Consider the following 18,978-nt stretch of genomic DNA (forward strand, 5'->3'; position numbering starts at 1 on the left):
TCTCATGTTGTGTTTCCTTCATATTTTGAGCTATCAACTCATCATCTGAAAGCCGGAATGAATAAGATATGCAATCTGAAGTGTTTCGAATCATATATTCCTTTCCTTGAATTCGGAAACAAATCATAACATGACAACTTAACTGCTTTGTTGGAGCATTGTCCAACTCATGACTCCATACGGGAAAACAAATCACAATGGGAACTCACTGACAAATTCAACCTAACCAATACATAATAAATCTAAGAATGCAAGATAACAGCAAATCTTGCAATTTCAATAGTGAAACCCAACTACTAGTGCGATCTTCTGCTGGTAATTTAGCATCGGGGTAGATCTGGTGGAGGGGGAATTACAGACTGTAATGGTCCAATTCCGTTCTCGACTAGAAAAGCCATAGCCAAACCCAGGAAGAGATGTGAATCTAAGTGACAGTGCATCAGCCAGACACCTAATTGGGTCAAGAAGTAGAAAGATATCAAAATAGTGAACATATATAGGTTAGATGAAAGTTTAGGATACAAGATTAGCATGTTACCTGGATTATCAGCCTTAAATCGTATAGCTACCCATCCCCCTGGAGGTGTTCCGATGGTATTTCTCTGTGGCGGGTCGATGAGGTTGAATCTCGCTGGATCTGTGCTGGGGTTGTAGTTTCCAAATCCTGATCCAATCACATAGAAATGGTACCCATGAAGATGCATAGGATGGTCCTCAGTAGTCACTATACTTGTGTCCTGAAGCACTATTTGTACATTAGCACAATACTTCAACCTGTAAAGCTTAGTTCCACGACGAGGTGACCATAGCCCCCGGGGCACATTTCCGGTATAATTGAATTGCACAGGAGGAATAGGTGGAAAGTCTGTGGTGAAGACACCGGGTACACCATAGTAGGCAGCTTGCATTAAGGAGTTGGTTCTTGGTAATACAAAGGAAACATTGTTCATGCTGGCTGCAAAGCGGGTGTTGTTTGGTCCTTGACACCGAGGGCTGTTGGGAACTGTGCAGTTATAAAGTCCTAAACCCACAGTGAAAAACAGGTACTCGTCAATCTGCGTGGGGACTCTGACCTGGGATGGGCTCTTTATCTGAGCAGTGTATGCAGTAGCAGTTGCTGTATCGTTGTAAGCTGGCAATGTAGGAAATACTGGTGCTAAACCTTGATTTGAAGAAGCAGCATTCTTGTACTCAAGGATAGCAGTGGTGGTGGTATTGTCGAAGGGCGCATTCTGGGCAGTCGCATAGGCACGAGCAGCCATGTAGTACCGAGCAGGGCGCTGATCAGCAGTAAGCAGAACATCGGTTGTTTGGCCAGGGCCTATCATGATAACTCTGGTTGTGAAAGGTCTTGTGTAAGATGCGTCAGCGCCCACAACAGTCAGTTGGTGGTTGGCAACGGTAAAGAAGAGTTCTTGATTGAGTGCAGAGTTGATGACTCTCAGGAGAAGTGACTCGCCAGATACGACTGGAATTCGAATGGTTTCTGCATCGCCATTTTTTTTATTTCAACACATTATACATCGTTTTATTTTTGCATATTTAAGCAAGTGGAATTTAGCAAACCTTGTCTGGAACATCTGTAAAGATCACCAGGCTGGCCATTAATGGTGTATGCATCAGAGACATTTGGTGCTCCTCCTGTGAAAGCCGCCAGCCTCATGACATCTTGGGGGTCTCGATCAAACCATTCCCCAAGAAGAATGGGAACTTCTCGTTTTGGCATCGGGAAGGGGTAGGGAGAACCCAATCTAGGGTAGATTATGAGGGCTCCATAGACAGTGGCTCTGAGCCATCTGCTGTGAGCATGCCACCACAAAGTGCCCTCTTGGTCTTTGATTGTGAACCTGTATGTGTAGGTAGCTCCTGGTTGGATAGGGCACTGTGTGACGTATTCCGGACCATCTGCCCATGGATTGTTCTGCTGCTTCAGTCCATGCCTGAAAGATACAGAATAATAAGCCTTACATAAACTTGGCAGGGACACTAGACAAACATTAAGCCGTATATAAACCATGATTTAGTTTATTAGCAGCAGAATATTCAGAAGCGTTGTAAATTATGATGAATGAATACCAGTGGATGGTGATGTTGTATCTTGCTCTGTTGGTAACTTTGACGGCAACGGAATCTCCATTTCTGACTTCCAAAGTTGGACCTGGGAACTGGCCATTGACTGTGATTGTACTGAGGGTTCTGCACAGCCTCATGACCGGCCTCGCTTCAACCTATTTCCAAATTTCCACTCACAAAACAAAGGTGTTATGAATACGAATACACAAATATGAACACGAACGCGAATACAAAGACTACTATATGCATACGAAATGAATGAATACGTACGATGAATTCATAGAAGTGAACTTCTGCAGCTGAGAAGGAAGCTAAGAAAGTGAGCAAGGCAAGAAGGCCAAGCAGAAGGGTAAGTTTGGAGGCCTCCATTGCTTTGCTGGTGGTAGTGTGAGCTTAGACTTGTGAGGGAGGACCTATTTATCTATTTCTGGATTAAGCGGGAAAGGGAAGAACAAATATTAATTTTAATTTAATTTAATTTAATATTTTGAGAAATTACCCATGTAAATTAGGTTTCTAGGTCAACATTGGACACTGAAGATCTTCTAGGACAGATTAGATTAGTCCACCCAAAAAGGGGATTTGGTTCACCCACTAGGCCCTCCTCAGTCAAGTGTTAAACCAATGTTTAGCATCTCAAAGGTGTGGTGATTCTTATTAGTGCCTTAATTTATTAGGGATTGAGCTTAAGGTCATAAGCCTCGACCAAATCTATAAGGGGATTGAGAGTTATGCCTTGATGCGAGCAATCGAAAAGCTCCGTGGTCGGAAGATGTAAACTACTGACGGTGGAGTGTACTATCTTGTTATTGGGGGCGGATTTGCGACATTATTTTTTTACACAATTTTTGACGTGTTTTTGTGGGGTCTATTTCGTAATATATTTTAACGATTTGAATCGTCTATCATTTAAAGCATCATTCATAAGTTATGCTTGTAAAAAATTAGGCAAGTCCAAAACCATTAAAACATTCATTTGTAGTGAAGGAAACAACCGAATATTGTTCTACAAAAAGCCACTAAACATTTAATCCAACAGTTATATGGTTTCAGATGTGGGTGATTTTTAGTAGACGCGATATTTGAGGGAAGACCTAAAAGATAGACGGTTCAAATCGTCAAAATACAGTACGGAGCGAGCTTTACAAAAACGTGTCAAGTTGTGTAAAAAAAATGCTGCCACAAATTTGCCCCCTTTGTTATATTCTCAATTTAGACTGGTGCAAACAACGTAACATGTTAGACGGTCCAGCAATATAAGAAATTTTTATTGTCGTTCCTATTTCATACTTCATCATATTCCTCCTTGGCTAGTGAATCACACCACCACTTGTATCACATCCCAGTCTCGACTCCACTGTAGTCATGATATTGTCCGTTTTGGGCCACGGCCACGACCTCACGGTTTTGTTTTTGGGAACTCACGAGCAACTTCCAAGTGTGTCACCCATCCTAGGATTGCTTTCGCTCAAACTCGCTTAACTTCGGAGTTCTGATGGAATCTGAAGCCAATGAGTTCCCAAAAAACCTTGTGCTAAATGGAAGTGGGTATGTACATATAAGGCACATCACCCCCTCTCCGTTGATCGATGTGGAATGTTACAACTTGTCCATCATCTATCATGGCTTGTGAGCCAAGACATTTTGAAGCATTCTAAATTGACTCATTCACCCAATTTTTTTTGCTATTTCACTTTTGCTTTTCAAAACCTATAAATTATATAGGGACAGTTAAATGGGGGGTTGAATTTTGGTTTGATTTGGTAGGGAGGAAGAAGAAGAAAAGAATAATTTTTGTTGCATTAGTTTAGTTTTTCCGTTATGAATTTGATGCAACAAACTTCCACCTTAGGAAGAGGAGGAGGGTCCATCTATGGAAGTAACAAGTTTCTTGCCGTATCATCACCTCCACCATCTTCACTGAATAATTAGGGTTTCTAACGACTTGGTCATATTGAAAACCAATTAACTCATTTACGTATAATCTAGGATCGAGTACTTAACGAAATATACACACTCTAACGGGCAAACTTACTAAGATATGTAATTATGGGCAAAAATGTTATTTTTACTGTATCTTTCATACAAAATTTGTGACACTTTTCTAATAGAGATTGGACTAGACCTGGCAAACGGCTAGCGTTTGTCGTTTTCGTGTCAAACTTGTTATCTTAACGGATTGTGTCCTGTCAAATCCGTTATTGTAACGAGTTCTAAACAGGTGACCCGATTTATCAATGGGTCGTGCAAGAAATTGTCATGTCAAATATTTGATCTGACAAACGATATCGGGTTCTTAACTAATAACCCGATAACGACCTGAATCGTTAACAGGTTGACCCGAAACCTATTACTTTTGTGTCTTTTCGTGTTAGGTTAACGTGTCATGCAATAAATTGTCAATCATCATAAAATTCCACGTGTTGGTGGGTCCTACTTATATTAGAGATGTAGTACAAATGTGGTATAAAAAATATAGCAAGTATAGAATTACTCTTCTACGAGTGATTAGTCTACAAAACAAACGATTGAAGAGTAAGACTTGTTAGCAAACCAAAAGGATTAAAAATAATATGTTCGAAAGCGAAGTCAGATGACAGTTTCAAAGTGTATGAATATTTCTATGATGGTTTTTTGTCAAAGTGTACGAGTATTTCTGTGATGGTAATTATTTTTCAAAAGTGTTCGAATATTTCTTTGATGGTTTTTTTCAAAGTGTAGTATTTGTTTAAAACATCAATCAAGGCACTAATTGGCATGAAGAGTGGTTACTCTTGTGTTAGTTAATTCTTATTGATTTGAGATGAAGCAGGTACTGTCCAGATTTTCAATGTATAAAGAAGATCTGTCTTGGAGTCTCCCAGCCAATTAGAAATGTTCTTATGAGATGTAATTAGGAATTTAGGTAGTCTGCCAACCAACTTTGGAGAAATCATATCATGTTTCAGAATTTTTTGGTTCCTAATCTTAGAAACTTAGACCGGAACATGACAAAACAATCAAACATGCATCCTCACCATTTCGCATGAGCTACTCATATTGCTATTTGACTGTTGTTCATGAGATTTGAACTCACGGTCTATACAAAAGTTTAGACTGAGTCCACTAAATTAAGCGCATGTATGGAAGTATATTTGTTGATGCACGAAATCAGTGAGGACTTTGGTACAACAGAAAGTGTTAAGTTTGTGACCTTCGTTAGATTACTCCAGTCACTAGTGTGGATAAGTATGTAACTGGATAGAGACAGGGAAGCAAACACAAGATGTACGTGGTTCAAGCTCTCCTTTAGTGAGTACTAGTGAATGATTTAGTACAAATGACATTAGGAAATATTGTGGAATAATGATCTCCTTTTATAGAAGCGAGTTTCTAACTTTGTTCTGACATTGACACGCGTCGTGTTGTGATTGGCTTCTGATGTTTTCACGTGTCGCGCTATAATTGGTTTCTAATGTCGACATGTGCCGCGCTGTGATTGGCCTCTTGGTTAGAGGGAAACTCTTCTGGGTCCTTGACGGTATAACGTTGACCGGTGCTCGGTAGTTTTGAGATTGGTCAAGTATGGTACAAACAACATTCAAAATAAGTAAAAGCGTTTTCAAATCACCAACACACTTTTATGGAATCGTTTGGAAGTGTTTAAAATGACTGAAAACTCTTTTAGAAAAAATATTTCTGGATTCCAAAACCACTTAAAGTGCTTCTTACAAGAAGCACTAGTTATGTGCTTCTTGTATGAGCAGGTCAAGTGCTTAAATATTGGTTTAAAACACATTTTACAAAAAACGTTTTCAACTATTTTAATATCACCAAAAACGCTTAGAACTATGTTTGACAAAAAAAGTTAAAAGTGCTATTAAATAAAAAAAAAAAACTTAGTCTAAGTGCTTTTCTAAAAAGCACTTGTTTTTTTATTAAAACTTTCCATTTATTCCTAATAGAAGCATTTTTACTAGAACTACTTCTAAGCATAAGGGTGCGTTTGGTACGCAGACGGAACGGAACGGGACGGGACGGGACGGGACGGGACGGGACGGAACGGAACGAAACGGAGGTTCGTGTTATGTTTGGTACGCGTAGGACGGAACGGTTTGGATTTCGTGTTAAATGACTAACTTAGCCTTGTTTGTACAATTGCTGAGTGCGAGTATGAACTCAAACAATCAGACCCCAGTTTTCGTTTTCCTTCGTTTTCTCGGCAACCAATCCAGTTTCAGATCTCGTCACCAGCAAACCCTCCAATCAATTTCAGATCTCCTCACCAGCAAACAATTACAAGAAGAAAAAAAACAGAAAAATCCCAAAATCAAACACAGAAAAATCCCAAAATCAAACACAGAAAAATCCCAAAATTCATTTCAATCAATTTCTGCAGCTTCGTCATCGTCCTCCCTGCAGCGTCGTCATCGTCTTCCCTGCAGCGTCGTCATCGTCTTCCCTACAGCGTCGTCATCATCCTCCGTGCAGCGTCGTCGTCGTCGTCGGCCTGCAGCGTCGTCATCGTCTTCCCTGCAGCGTCGTCATCATCCTCCGTGCAGCGTCGTCGTCGTCGTCGGCCTGGCTATGGTGACGGCGCCGGAGAAGAAGAGGGGTTGCTGGTGACGGCTCCATGGTGACGGCGCCGGAGAAGAAGAGGGTTTGCTGGTGACGGTGGTGACGACGCCGGAGAAGAAGAGGGGTTTGCTGGTGACGGTGGTGACGTCGTCGTCGTCAGATGGGTTTGCTGGGATTGGGTTACTGGGTTTGTGGTGGATGAAGAGGGAGGTTACGGGAAAGAAGGGATTGGGTTACTGGGTTTGTGGTAGAACAGAGGAAGGTTACGGGAGAGAAGGGAGGTAGACAATGTAATTAATGAAAAATAAAAGGGGTATTGTTGTCCAAAAAAAAAAAAATTTGTGTCCCACGGGATGGAAAAACCTGTTCCAGGGGGGGAGGGGGAACCAAAATCTGACCCTTTTTCGTTCCGTGGGACGCGCGTTCCACACAATTTTAAGGCACCAAACGTGGGACTGAACGGTTCCGTCCCACTCTGTTCCGTCCCATCCCACGTACCAAACGCACCCTAAGTGTCTTTTTTAAAAAAAAAAAAAAACCAACTCCATATGAGCCCTAATTTATCATCGGCAATACATTGTATCACTTTTATCATCAATACGCTTCATTATCCGGCGAGGATCGTTTTTTTCCATTTTTATGATGGTTTTTTGTCAATGCGTACCAGCATTTCTTTGATGGTATTTATTTTTCAAAAGTGTTTTGAATATTTCTTTGATTGTTTTTTTCAAAGTGTTTAGTATTTGTTTAAAACTTCAATCAAGGCACTAATTCGCATGAAGAGTAGTTAATCATGTGTTAATTAATTCTTATTGATTTGAGATGAAGCAGGCACTGTCCAGATATTCAATGTACCAAGAAGATCTATGTCTTGGAGGCTCCCAGCCAATTAAAAATGTTCTTATGAGATATAACTAGGTACCATGTTTGACCAAAAAAAGTTAAAAGTTCTTTTGAATTAAAAATATATATATATATATATATATATATTTAGACAATTTTTTTTCTAGAAAGCACTTTTTTTTTTTATTAAAACTTTCCATTTATTCCTAATAGAAGCGTTTTTACATGAACTACTTCTGAGCATAAGTGTTTTAAGAAAAAACAACTCGAGCCTTAAATTATCATCGGCAATACATTTTGTCACTTTTATCAATACGCTTCATTAATCTAACTCGCAGAAAAAAAAAATCTGAATAACATGAAGCGACATGAACCAAAGAACCAATACTTTGAACAACTACATTTCACAAAATGCTTGACAAATTATGAGATGAAATACCAGAAAACAAAAATTGGAGGATACATTGTCCAAAATATTGTGCCTAAAAAAAATTACTAAAGATACAAGCCTGTGTACACTGCCCAACAAGAAAATTACAGCACAACTACTAACAGAACCACCGCCGGCACAAAACCGCGAAAAGAAAAAAAAAAAACAGTATGAAAGTTTTACTGACAAGAGAAACGTCCATCTCCTTCGATCTCTTCCCTCGCTGGATAACGAAAAATTGAACAGCGCATGAAACATCACATTAACTTTGACAATCATTCTTCAGACTTGAGCTATCTGCTGTTTCAATGTCTGCAACAACTTTAGTTTGGATTCACAGATCCGTAGAAACTCAGACAGCACCGTACATTTCCCAGTTATCAGCCTTCGTGCGACATCAGTTGGACTCCAAGACTTCAATGCTCGGGAGATTCTATCACCGACCGCTGTGTCATTTACGGATGAGATATAAGCTTCTAAAATATGGAAAACTTGCCCAGGGCCTTCGTTCTGTCCTTTATTCTGCAAAGAGGAGAGTAATGTCTCCATGTTGGTGTGTAACCCTTCAGCTGAAAGTTGGCGGCAAGGATCATGTTTCATGTTTTGTTTCAGTTTGAATGTGAGCTATTGGATCATAATCCACATGGTAGATTAATCATGTATCTAGTCTAAGTAATAGAATAAGACAAGTGGCATAATCTCATAGGATGATAACAATGAATGATTAAGATTGTATTGCATGTTGGTGAGTGAAGGATCTCCCTTCCTTTCCTCATATAATGGTTAAAAATGTATTTTGTGTGCAGAGTATGAAATTGGAAGAGTCATTGTTTTGCATCATCTTCTCTCTAAAACTCTCTCCACCATTGAAGAGAATCTCCATTGAAATACATATCAAAACACACAAACACTAACATGGCCTAAGAGCCTGGTTTCACTGTCTAAACTGGGCGTGAAATCTGTGAGTGCGATTGAGCTACATCTTTGAGCTTCAATCGAATCTGGAAATTGTGATTTCTTGTATCCAAGTCTAATATGGCTGGATCTGGTAATGTCGAGCTTAGAGTTCCAATGTTCAATGGAGAAAATTACGAGTTATGGATTATTCGAATGAAAATCATTCTGAAATCTCATGGTTTGTGGGAGTTGGTTGAAAATGGGTTTGAACCTCCATATCTGAAGTCTAAGGAAGCTACGGTCGACGAGACGAAGAAGGATACGTCAAGTGAAGTGTCATTCAGTGAAATTCTGATGAAGGATGCTCGTGCGCTTGGGATGATTCAAGGCGCAGTCTCGGACCAAATCTTTCCCAGAATCGCGAATGAAGAGACATCCAAATGAGCTTGAGATGTTCTAAAGGGTGAATTACGAGGTGATAAACAAGTAAGAAATGTTAAATTGCAAGGGTTAAGTAAAGATTTTGAATATACTCGTATGAAGGATAGTGAATCATTATCTGTATATCTCTCTCGATTGTTTGATATCATTAATCAAATGAAAAGTTATGGAGAAGAATTATCTAGGGAGAGAATTGTGCAGAAATTACTGATTAGTCTTCCAAAAACATATGATGCAATCTGTTCTGTGATTGAGCATTCTAGAGATCTTGAAATTATTGAGGTTCAAGAAGTTGTGGCTTCTTTAAAAGGATTCGAGCAGAGGCTTGATTTACATACTGAGTCTTCGACTGAGAGAGCATTTGCAAGTTTAAATGCAGCATCTAAGGGTGCCAAAAGTGGTGGATTTTCTGGGAATCAGAGGTCTCAAGAGAATTGGAAGTCAAGGGGAAAAGGTTGGGATCATAAACCAAACTTTGTTCAGAAGCAGAATAACACTCAAAGAAGCTGGGATCACAAACCCAATTATTCTCAGAGACAAAATAATACTAAAAGGAATTGGGATCATAGGCCTAATTATGTTAAGAAGCAAAACAACTTTCAGAGTGATTGTAAATGGTGTGACAGGTTTCACTATGGGAAATGTTGGTATGAAGGTAAACCAGAATGCACAGGCTATGGTAAGCCAGGTCATTCTGTGAAAGATTGTCATGAGAATAAAGGAGTGCAGAAAGTTAATTATGTAAAGCAGATGGGAGATACAGGATCATTGTTTTATGCCTGTAATGCAGTGACGGATGTGAAAGTCAATAACTCATGGTACATTGATAATGGTTGTAGTAACCACATGACAGGAGATGAAAGATTGATGTTCAATGTTCAGAGAAATTTGACTTCCAAAGTAAAGATGGTAACTGGAGAAATTTGTCAAGTTGCAGGAAAGGGAACCTTGGTGATTGAGACTAAATTGGGAAGAAAACATATACAAGAAGTAATGCTTGTTCCTGGACTTGAGGAAAGCCTTCTCAGTGTATGACAAATGATGGAAAACGGTTATTATTTGTTGTTTGGAGGAGATGTAGTTAATATTTTTGATGGTTGGTCATTGGATAATTTAGTAGTGAGGGTGCATATGACCAACAATAGATGTTTTCCTTTGACAATGTTGCCTGCAACACAGTATGCACTAAGAGCATGTGTCACACATTGCTCTCAGATATGGCATAAGATTGGGTCATTTGAATGAAAGAAGTCTCAAGGTACTTGAAGAACATGATCTGGTGCATGGATTGCCTAAATTAGAAATGTCATCAAGTGTGTGTGAAGGTTGCATATTGGGCAAACAACATAGGGACTCATTCTCTTCTCAATCAACTTGGAGAGCTAAAGATCCACTAGAGTTGATTCATACATATATTTGTGGTCCAATGCAAGTAGAGTCTCATTCTGGAAACAAGTACTTCTTGTTGTTTACAGATGACTGCACAAGGATGTCATGGGTGTACTTTCTGAGAAACAAGTCTGATGCATTTGAATGTTTCAAAAAGTTCAAGGCCATGACTGAGTTACAATGTGGATATAAGGTTAAATGTCTCAGAAATGATAACAAAAATAATTATAACCTTTGGATTGTGGGGAGGAAACAAGGGATTAATCCTGTGCTTTTATCTGGGCTATCATGTTGGAGTGAGAATGGTGAGTTGAGAATAATTGGGGACTATATTTCCTCTCTTGATTTTTGTTGTACTGCTTCTGTGTTAGTGGTACAATAGCAGACTTTGAGAGGGCAAGGGTCAGATAATACAAGTGGAAGGTTTGCATGTAACCCTAGCCCTACTTAGAAGGTGAAGGATTTGTTAATTTCATGGTGTTGATAACTAGGGTTTGATATTTCAGAAACTAGATGTGTATTTATTATTAGCTAGGTTCATGCTTTGAAAAATGGCATTTGAAAGAGAAATAGGGACCAGCTGAGGTAGAATTGAGTTTAGGTAGGTGAATAAAACTAGTACTCATTTGAATGCATACTTTGTGATGTATCATATGTTAATTACATGTACAGATACTTCATATCATGTACTCATTGCAACTCTCCTACAAAGTTAATCCTCTTCCCTACAAACAAAAACTCTTGTTAGCACTCGATAAGTCATATCTGACACTCATTTCCTATGAAAACATAATGGAAGAACTACACTTTAATGATCGTATCATTAGTTTATTAGAGTAAACAACAACAACAATCAAGTTTTATTTCATTAAGTGGGGTCGATTGTATAAATTCTAGAATGTCCATTACTCTTGGTTTTGCGTCAAGTCTTCTTTTAGCTCCAGTACTTCATATCTTTCTTATAGTTTCTTTCCAAGTTTTCATAGGTCTTTCTTTACCTATTTTCCCCTCTGAGGCTCTATCTCGTTGTCGTATCGTATAACTGAATCATCTGTAAGTCTTTGGTTCACATGTCCAAACCACCTTAACCGATTTTCTCTCATCTTATCTTCAATTGTAGCCACTAATTTTTATGCTACACTAATTTTCTGCACATGTTGCTTTTTGACCACCTAACATTCCATGTCATAAAGCATTGCCGTCTTATAAAACTTTTCCTTGAGCTTTAGTGGCACACAACAATCTCACAACACGTTCGATAAAGAAAAGAAAGAATGCGTCAGGTAGTCAACAGGCGACCCTTTATGCTTCGTGTCGAATCCCAATAATATGAGTCATTATTTTGAATCGATAACTAATTTTTACTGCAATTAAAAAGACATCCAAATGAAACCATGAACATTATGATGGAAGTCATCACGTATTTTTTTAAGCGATATTGGGAGGAAGTATACTCAAATACCACACCTCTTACAAACAAATAACAATAATAATAAATTTAGATTCTGAATGTGCTGATCAAATCTTGGGGTGAATAATTATACAAATTGTCTAGATTTGCTAATATTGGGCATATGTTTACCAATTCCAAGGTACAGTTACAAATCATAACAAAGAAACTGCTTTTGATTAGGGGTGGGCACTTAGAACCGAAAATCGAAATCGAAACCGAAACACGAACCAAATCGAACAACACTGAACGGTTTGGTTTTGTGGTTTTGAAATGGTTTCGGTTTTGGCTTTTGAAAACCGCACCAAAACCAAACCACACCACAAATATTAATAAACATTTAATTAAATGTCCATATTAGATTTCATGTTTTAATTGGTTGTTTGTTAGGATCCATACATTTAGTATGGAGTCAAGCACACTAGAATATCATCATTCATCACTTTCTTTCGTTCATTAACTCGAAGGACCATTGTTATTTTATACCATCACACACACACACACACATATATGTACAAGGGTGGACTAAGCTTGTTATCAAGAGTCGAACAATGATCTAATGAAGTCCACTCATTTGAAGCATGATATCACATATTCTAGTATGAAAGTTTCGCTCACCTTTACTGAATTCAAAGTTATTCAACTTGCTTTATGTTATACCTTGTATGGGACACCCTTTTGTTGCACAAACATATTTTAACATCACAACTGCATGCAACATGCTAATTGTTTACATAACAAATGTCTTTTTCCTATTGCTAAGAAATGCTTATATATATGTTAAATTGCAAATTGTACATTTTTTCTTAAAAACCAAACCGAAACCGTTTGAAACCGCACCAAACCTATCCAAACGGTTTGGTTTCATTTCGGTTTTAACTTCAAAACCGCACCGAACCAAATTGTAAAAAATTTCGATTTCAGTTTTGGTTTCACTCAAACCCGCACTGAACCAAACCGTGCCCACCCCTACTTTTGATTGAAGTCCTAAGCCCAAATCTCTCACTTTCTTTGTAACGACCCGTCTCCAAAAATTATGACTTTTATAATTTTAAAAATGTAAAATTACAAAAAATGCCCTTCGAGGCAAAGACGTTGACTTTTGTTGACCACCTTATTGTGTCACGTAAGAATCATTTTCTTGATGTACTTGGATAGTACTCGTCGCTATGAACGTGTGGGCGCAAACGGAACGTGATTTGGAGTTATAACGAAAGAGATACTAACGTTTAAAGTTGGGGGCATTTTTACGTAGGTATCATTTCCTTGTTCATATCTTTTCTTAGTAATCCTTCCATATTATTCTGGTTTAGTTGTATGCTCTGAACATATATGCTATTCGTATGCATGTTTCAAATGGCTTCGTCACCCTCAGGTGTCGACTAGCATGTGTCTATCTTGATATCCCAAATATCAGGGTTGGGGTGTTTCAGTTTGGGGCGTGTTAGGGGGAAGCGACGTCATCCTCACTAGTTCGAGCAATTCTCGAGCAATAAAATATGTGAGTGGACCCCTTCATAACTTATATATTTTTACAAAATATAGCCTAGCATGCATTTCATATTTCATGCATTTAATATGTTTTATATTATGTTTTCCGGGTTTCTATCATTATGGTTTATATAGAATTCATGATTTAATTAAATTTCTTTACGAAATATTTATAATTTATAGAATTCACATTTAATAATGGTTATGAATTATTGGAATTTTATATATGAAACTCCTTGGACTTACAAATATGTTTTATATACGATTTATGAATTGAGATTTCGAACCCTGGAGTTTTGGTGATTTGGCTGGAGATTTTGAGATATGTTTTGGTACTTACGTAGTGGGTTATCAAACAACACATCTGCACACCACGGGTATTATGTCTATGGCCATAGGACACATATGATGAAGGAGTGAGATATGATATATTATATACCCCTAGCTTCATCGTTGAAAGCGGTATTGGACAACTTCACTAGCTACGGCTAGTGTCGATGTGGATGTTATGCTATTTGATTCAGCTTCACCTGCGGGTGATGGACAGGTTATTCAGCTTCACCTTCGGGTGATGGACATGTTATACAGCTTCACCTTCAGGTGATGGACAGGTACTGCCTTCGGGTGACTATGGTACCCATAGTTGAGTACAACACGAATATGATTTACGATGTTTCATAAATGTTTTACATTGCAAGCTAGGGTTTTTCATAAAACTATATGTAGTACCATATGCATGTTTTCAAAACAGGGGGTTAGTATGTTCATAAAGAAAATGGTTTTCCTATTACTAGTATTATTATTATAACTTTGGTCCACTCACCTTTTCTATTTTTAAGCCCGGCGTCAGGGCTTTATGGCATAGATATCCTCGAGTCTTCTCAACGTATGTGATAGGGATTTTACTATTCATGTGAATGGGATAAAAACTCCTATAATACTTGCAAAAATCACAAGGTGGTTGTAGTATAAACGGATCTCGCAATGTCATTTTCCACAGGGATTATTAAATAATTCGAAACAAACCAAATTTCAATTAATTATTGTAAAGTAGAAATTGAGATGATTGATTTTATAACCTACTTAAAATAAAAACTAAATTATTTAATTAAAATAAACAATCTGCAGTATTAGAACTGGAGGGAAAAGAAAACAGTTTTGGGAGAAATCAAATTAAGAAAGCACTAGGGTTCCACCATCACCTAGCAATCCTATGAATTTTTACCAATTACTTATGATCTACACATGCCACTTTGAAGGTTAGATTTTCCTAATTCATATTCTACTTGGAACCTCCAACATAGAACATATATCTAACATGTAACCCGTCCGGATGTTCGGATCAAATTTGAACATGAAAGACTCATTATGCTTTATGAAAACCCTTTGAAAAACCATGCAACCCTTAAGACGTGATGTTCATCCTAAGTGAAATTACAATTATTAATCACAAGAAACCAGCATCAATTTCAGGGAACCTTCCGACCAAAATTGCATCGAATTACTTTTCTAAAGATCCTAATGGTGATCAGGCATTAAGACAATTAGATAGTTTTTATCATGGTGATTAACAATTCAAAGTATGCATGCAATCAATCATAAGCAATTAAATAAAAATCACATATTCATACTAAGGCTCAAGGCTTCGCCCTAGCAAAAGGAATTAGTTACGCATATTCATAATTGAAATCATAGAAAATGTTATTAAGAAAAGGATTGAAAACACCTTCAAGTAGAAAATCTCCAAAACCTTAGCAATCCTCCAACTAGAATTACTCCAAAATTCGTCCATTTGGTCATGTGTTTCTCCAGAGGAAATTGAAAGTCCTATATTGAAAATACAATTCGAAGTATCAAAATTCTTCCAAAATATTAACCAAAATATACTAAGATTAGGGTAAAATATATAATATAAAATCTACTCATCAGTATGTATCATCCCTTTATTCGCATCTTTTCCTAGTAATTCATTCATATGATTCTTAGCTAGTTGTATACTCTGAACACATTCATGTTTTAGTATAATCGTTGTAATTGCATATATTTTAGTTATATGCGTGTTTTAAATAGCTTCGCCACCATCGGGTGTCAGCCAGCATGTGCCTACCTTGGTATATGGGGATATCGGGGTTGGGGTGTGTCAGTTTGGTATCAAAGCATGTTTTATTCAGAGCATACTTAGGATGTTCTCATATTCTAGCAGTGTATCAATCTTGATATCATTTGGATGTCATGGCTTCCGTTTGCTGATGTCATTCGGCACGGTTGTACAATCCTCATTCAGCATGAATAGTTACATCTTATTAGAAGCATTAGAAGTTCGTGTCGGGATTGTGCCTCAATTTAGACGTAATTGATTGAATGATGACTTTCAACATCAGACTGATACCCTGCAATATGCTTTCCTTAGGAATGGCAGGCAGAGTCGGTTTTTCATATAGGTGACGTGAAATAGAGAAAACTAGTGGGATTAAGTCGAGTTGGGATCATTTGAAGATCGGAGCCTGTGATGGTACTTTGCGACCTGTGGTCCTTTAGAATGGCAAGCAAAGTTATACCTGTTGGGAGATTACTCAAAATACCCGAAGTTCGTGTTGGAGAAAAATTAAGAAAACATCAATTATAGACCGAATCAGTTTTCCTGGGGTTTGTTATTTTCACTAAGGGAATTTATGTGGACCCTTCGAAAAATCTTCTCAGTAATTGTCTTAGTAATAACATCCTTGTCTACTCCGACTATGAGGTTAGTTATTAGACATCTACAACCAGCTTTATACAAATTCCTCAAAGGTCGACCCTGTTTAGACTCGAATCTTTCTTGAGAGATGTGAGCATAACAGAGATTGTTTTTATCAAATTCAATATTGTGATTGTGGAAATCAAGAACCCTCTCGAGTTTCGTGAATTATGAATTATCATCGGACTTGTTGACTCCTATCGACAGTTGTCAACGATTCTTTGACTATATCCGTATTTCCATTTTTCTGTGGCTAGGAAACCATTTAGTTTTGTTTGAGATGTTGCCTCACCCTACATTGTTCTTAAACTCTTCAGCGACATCAATGAATTTTGAATTCGACAGTGGTGTTTTACTGAAGGTATAGTTGTGCACTGATGCAGCATATCGGGTGACACATTTACCTTTTGACGGTTGAGACCACATGATGTAAACCGTCCTATCTATGACCTTGAGTCATCTGCCATCATCTTGGTTTGGAAAATTGATGACACATCTTCGTGGAGGAATGGATCAGATCGTTATTAACCTTGCACATTTCTCGGTTAGCTTCACTCGAAAATAGCTAAGTCTCGGGGAGCAGTGATGGTTAGGATTTACCGATGTCTACGATTGTACCATCGCGTGCCACCCTGATTATGCAATTGTAGTTACTGACAACGCAGTATAAAAACACATATATACCGAGTACTTGTGGTGATGTTACTTTTGATCATTGAGAAACTTTGTTAGTTAAGTTTCAAGTTCGACTTTTCTACATTGGTCTGAGTCGACCAAGGAATTGTTTAGTCCTTTAATATAATTCTTCATTTTTGGAATTGTCAGACTCTCCGACGTCTTGGTTGCGTCGGCTTTGTTCGTACCCTTAGTTTCACCCCCTAGCACTTAAAGATATCTTAGTTAACCTTGGGTTACTTTTCTGTTCTCCGTATCATTTTTGAAATACACAGACTGTCCAGGAGGACCACTTAGACATCGAAACTTTTAGTGAGATCATCAGTCCTTGAATCACCAAATCAACATCCTATCGAGCGAATCTTCACCATTGGTAATTTGACATTTCTGGAGTTACCATTGTAACGAAATTCAGTAAATCTTGGTTCAAGGAAAATCTAACATTCCGTCCATTAGCTTCATTTGACCATCGTTCAAGTTGAGCTATTATTCGACCATTTCAATTACTATCATGTAATCAAGTTAAGAAGTTACACGCATTCAAGTAGCAGAGTTGTATATTCACTCTAGATATCTTGTACTCTGGATTGATGAACTTGTTTTGACCCTCATTCTTGAGTGTTATTTTAGTCTTTTCGACATGGTTTCTCGCTAATTTAGTGAGGAATTCGAGATAGATCGATTTGGCAGATGCGTTCGCCCAGTTTCATATCGAGGCTAGAAGGAACAATTAGAGCATAATCTTCTCACGAGTTTACCAGACTTACCAAGAAGAGTTTCAAGTGGTCTTGAAGATTGAGCAATAGTTCAGTATGGATTTGGTGAAGGTATAAATGTAGGTTTTGAGCTTGGCGATTGTGGCGTTAATTGCCATGTGTGACTTGAGATTACAACTGTCACTCGAATGATGTGGTAAGAGATATGGTTACTCTAATTCAAGCTTTCAGATCTTGTACTCCTCGATTTAAAGTGCGACCATAGTGGATAGTCATGAAGGAAAAACTTTACGATATGTGTTCGCCTTTACGCATATTTCGACTATTTCACTCCAGGACTTAATGTTCGTGGGTATGTGGATGTGAAAGCATTTCTAGCAGCTCTGTGTGGTGCGCTTTGGAGTAGTACCTCACATATGGGGCACATGGTAATTTTGGTACCATCAGGAATGACACGTCCCGACCCTGATGTTCTAAATTGTCACATCCCGGCTCGGGCCCCTACCACATCCCTGACTCGACTCCGCCGTAGCACGATATTGTCCGCTTTGGGCCCCGGCCACACCCTCACGGTTTTTGTTTTTGGGAACTCACACGAAAACTTCCCAATGGGTCACCTATCATGGGATTGCTCTCGCGCGAACTCGCTTAACTTTGGAGTTCCAATGGAACCCGAAGCCAGTGAGCTCCCAAAAGGCCTCGTGCTAGATAGAGATGGGAATATATATATAAGGGTTAATTTTATTTTTAGGTTGCAGGAAAATACGGTGTATAATCTTGGGAGTGCTTTTGATTCTACTCTCATCTCTACTATGAATATAGGTTACAACCCTGCCCTGTGTAATCCAAAAGCTAAAATCACACCCTCTCAATCTGAACTTCATCGTAGATGTACTCTTTTTCCCTCTTAATTGCTTCTTAGGGCTTCTCTGTTTTGATTTTTATCATCCAATTTGTTAAATTTATTGTTAATTTCAGGGTACTACCAGTTTTCTGCTGACTCTGATTCCACACTTCAGAAATGTATGCCTCTAATTTATGATAAATTTTGCCAATTTGCTTCTCTTGATTTGGAAAGGTATGACTCCAATGACTTTGTTTTCCAAAGCCATCGTAGCATCTGCATCCCCAGTTGTAGAACAAAAGCTAATCCAATTGCTAATCTTAGCATCTGCATCACCAATTCACCATTATCTTTTTATTTTGAGAGCATTTATCGAATAGAGGGCAACTACACAGTTTTATATCTTCGATATACAAGTATCAATGCTGATTTCTT

At 38.2% G+C, this 18,978-nt stretch overlaps 2 protein-coding genes across 2 annotated transcripts; one reads left to right on the forward strand and one right to left on the reverse strand.

Moving 5' to 3' along the window:
- Nucleotides 1–69: 69 nt before the first annotated feature.
- Nucleotides 70–2,458, reverse strand: LOC103447291 (laccase-3-like). Its single transcript, XM_008386485.4, has 5 exons — nt 2,344–2,458; nt 2,077–2,228; nt 1,567–1,940; nt 539–1,486; nt 70–451 (listed from the first exon to the last, which is right to left on the reverse strand). Exons 1-5 carry the CDS (start codon nt 2,440–2,442, stop codon nt 321–323), a joined length of 1,704 nt encoding a protein of 567 aa, XP_008384707.2. The 5' UTR covers nt 2,443–2,458; the 3' UTR covers nt 70–320.
- A 6,939-nt stretch (nt 2,459–9,397) lies between these two features.
- LOC114819594 (uncharacterized) lies at nt 9,398–10,276 on the forward strand. The gene has a single exon (XM_029088804.1). It carries the CDS (start codon nt 9,398–9,400, stop codon nt 10,274–10,276), a length of 879 nt encoding a protein of 292 aa, XP_028944637.1.
- The last annotated feature ends 8,702 nt before the right edge of the window (nt 10,277–18,978 follow it).

The sequence above is a fragment of the Malus domestica genome, chromosome 11 (genome assembly GCF_042453785.1).
Source record: "Malus domestica chromosome 11, GDT2T_hap1".
Lineage (NCBI taxonomy): Eukaryota > Viridiplantae > Streptophyta > Magnoliopsida > Rosales > Rosaceae > Malus > Malus domestica.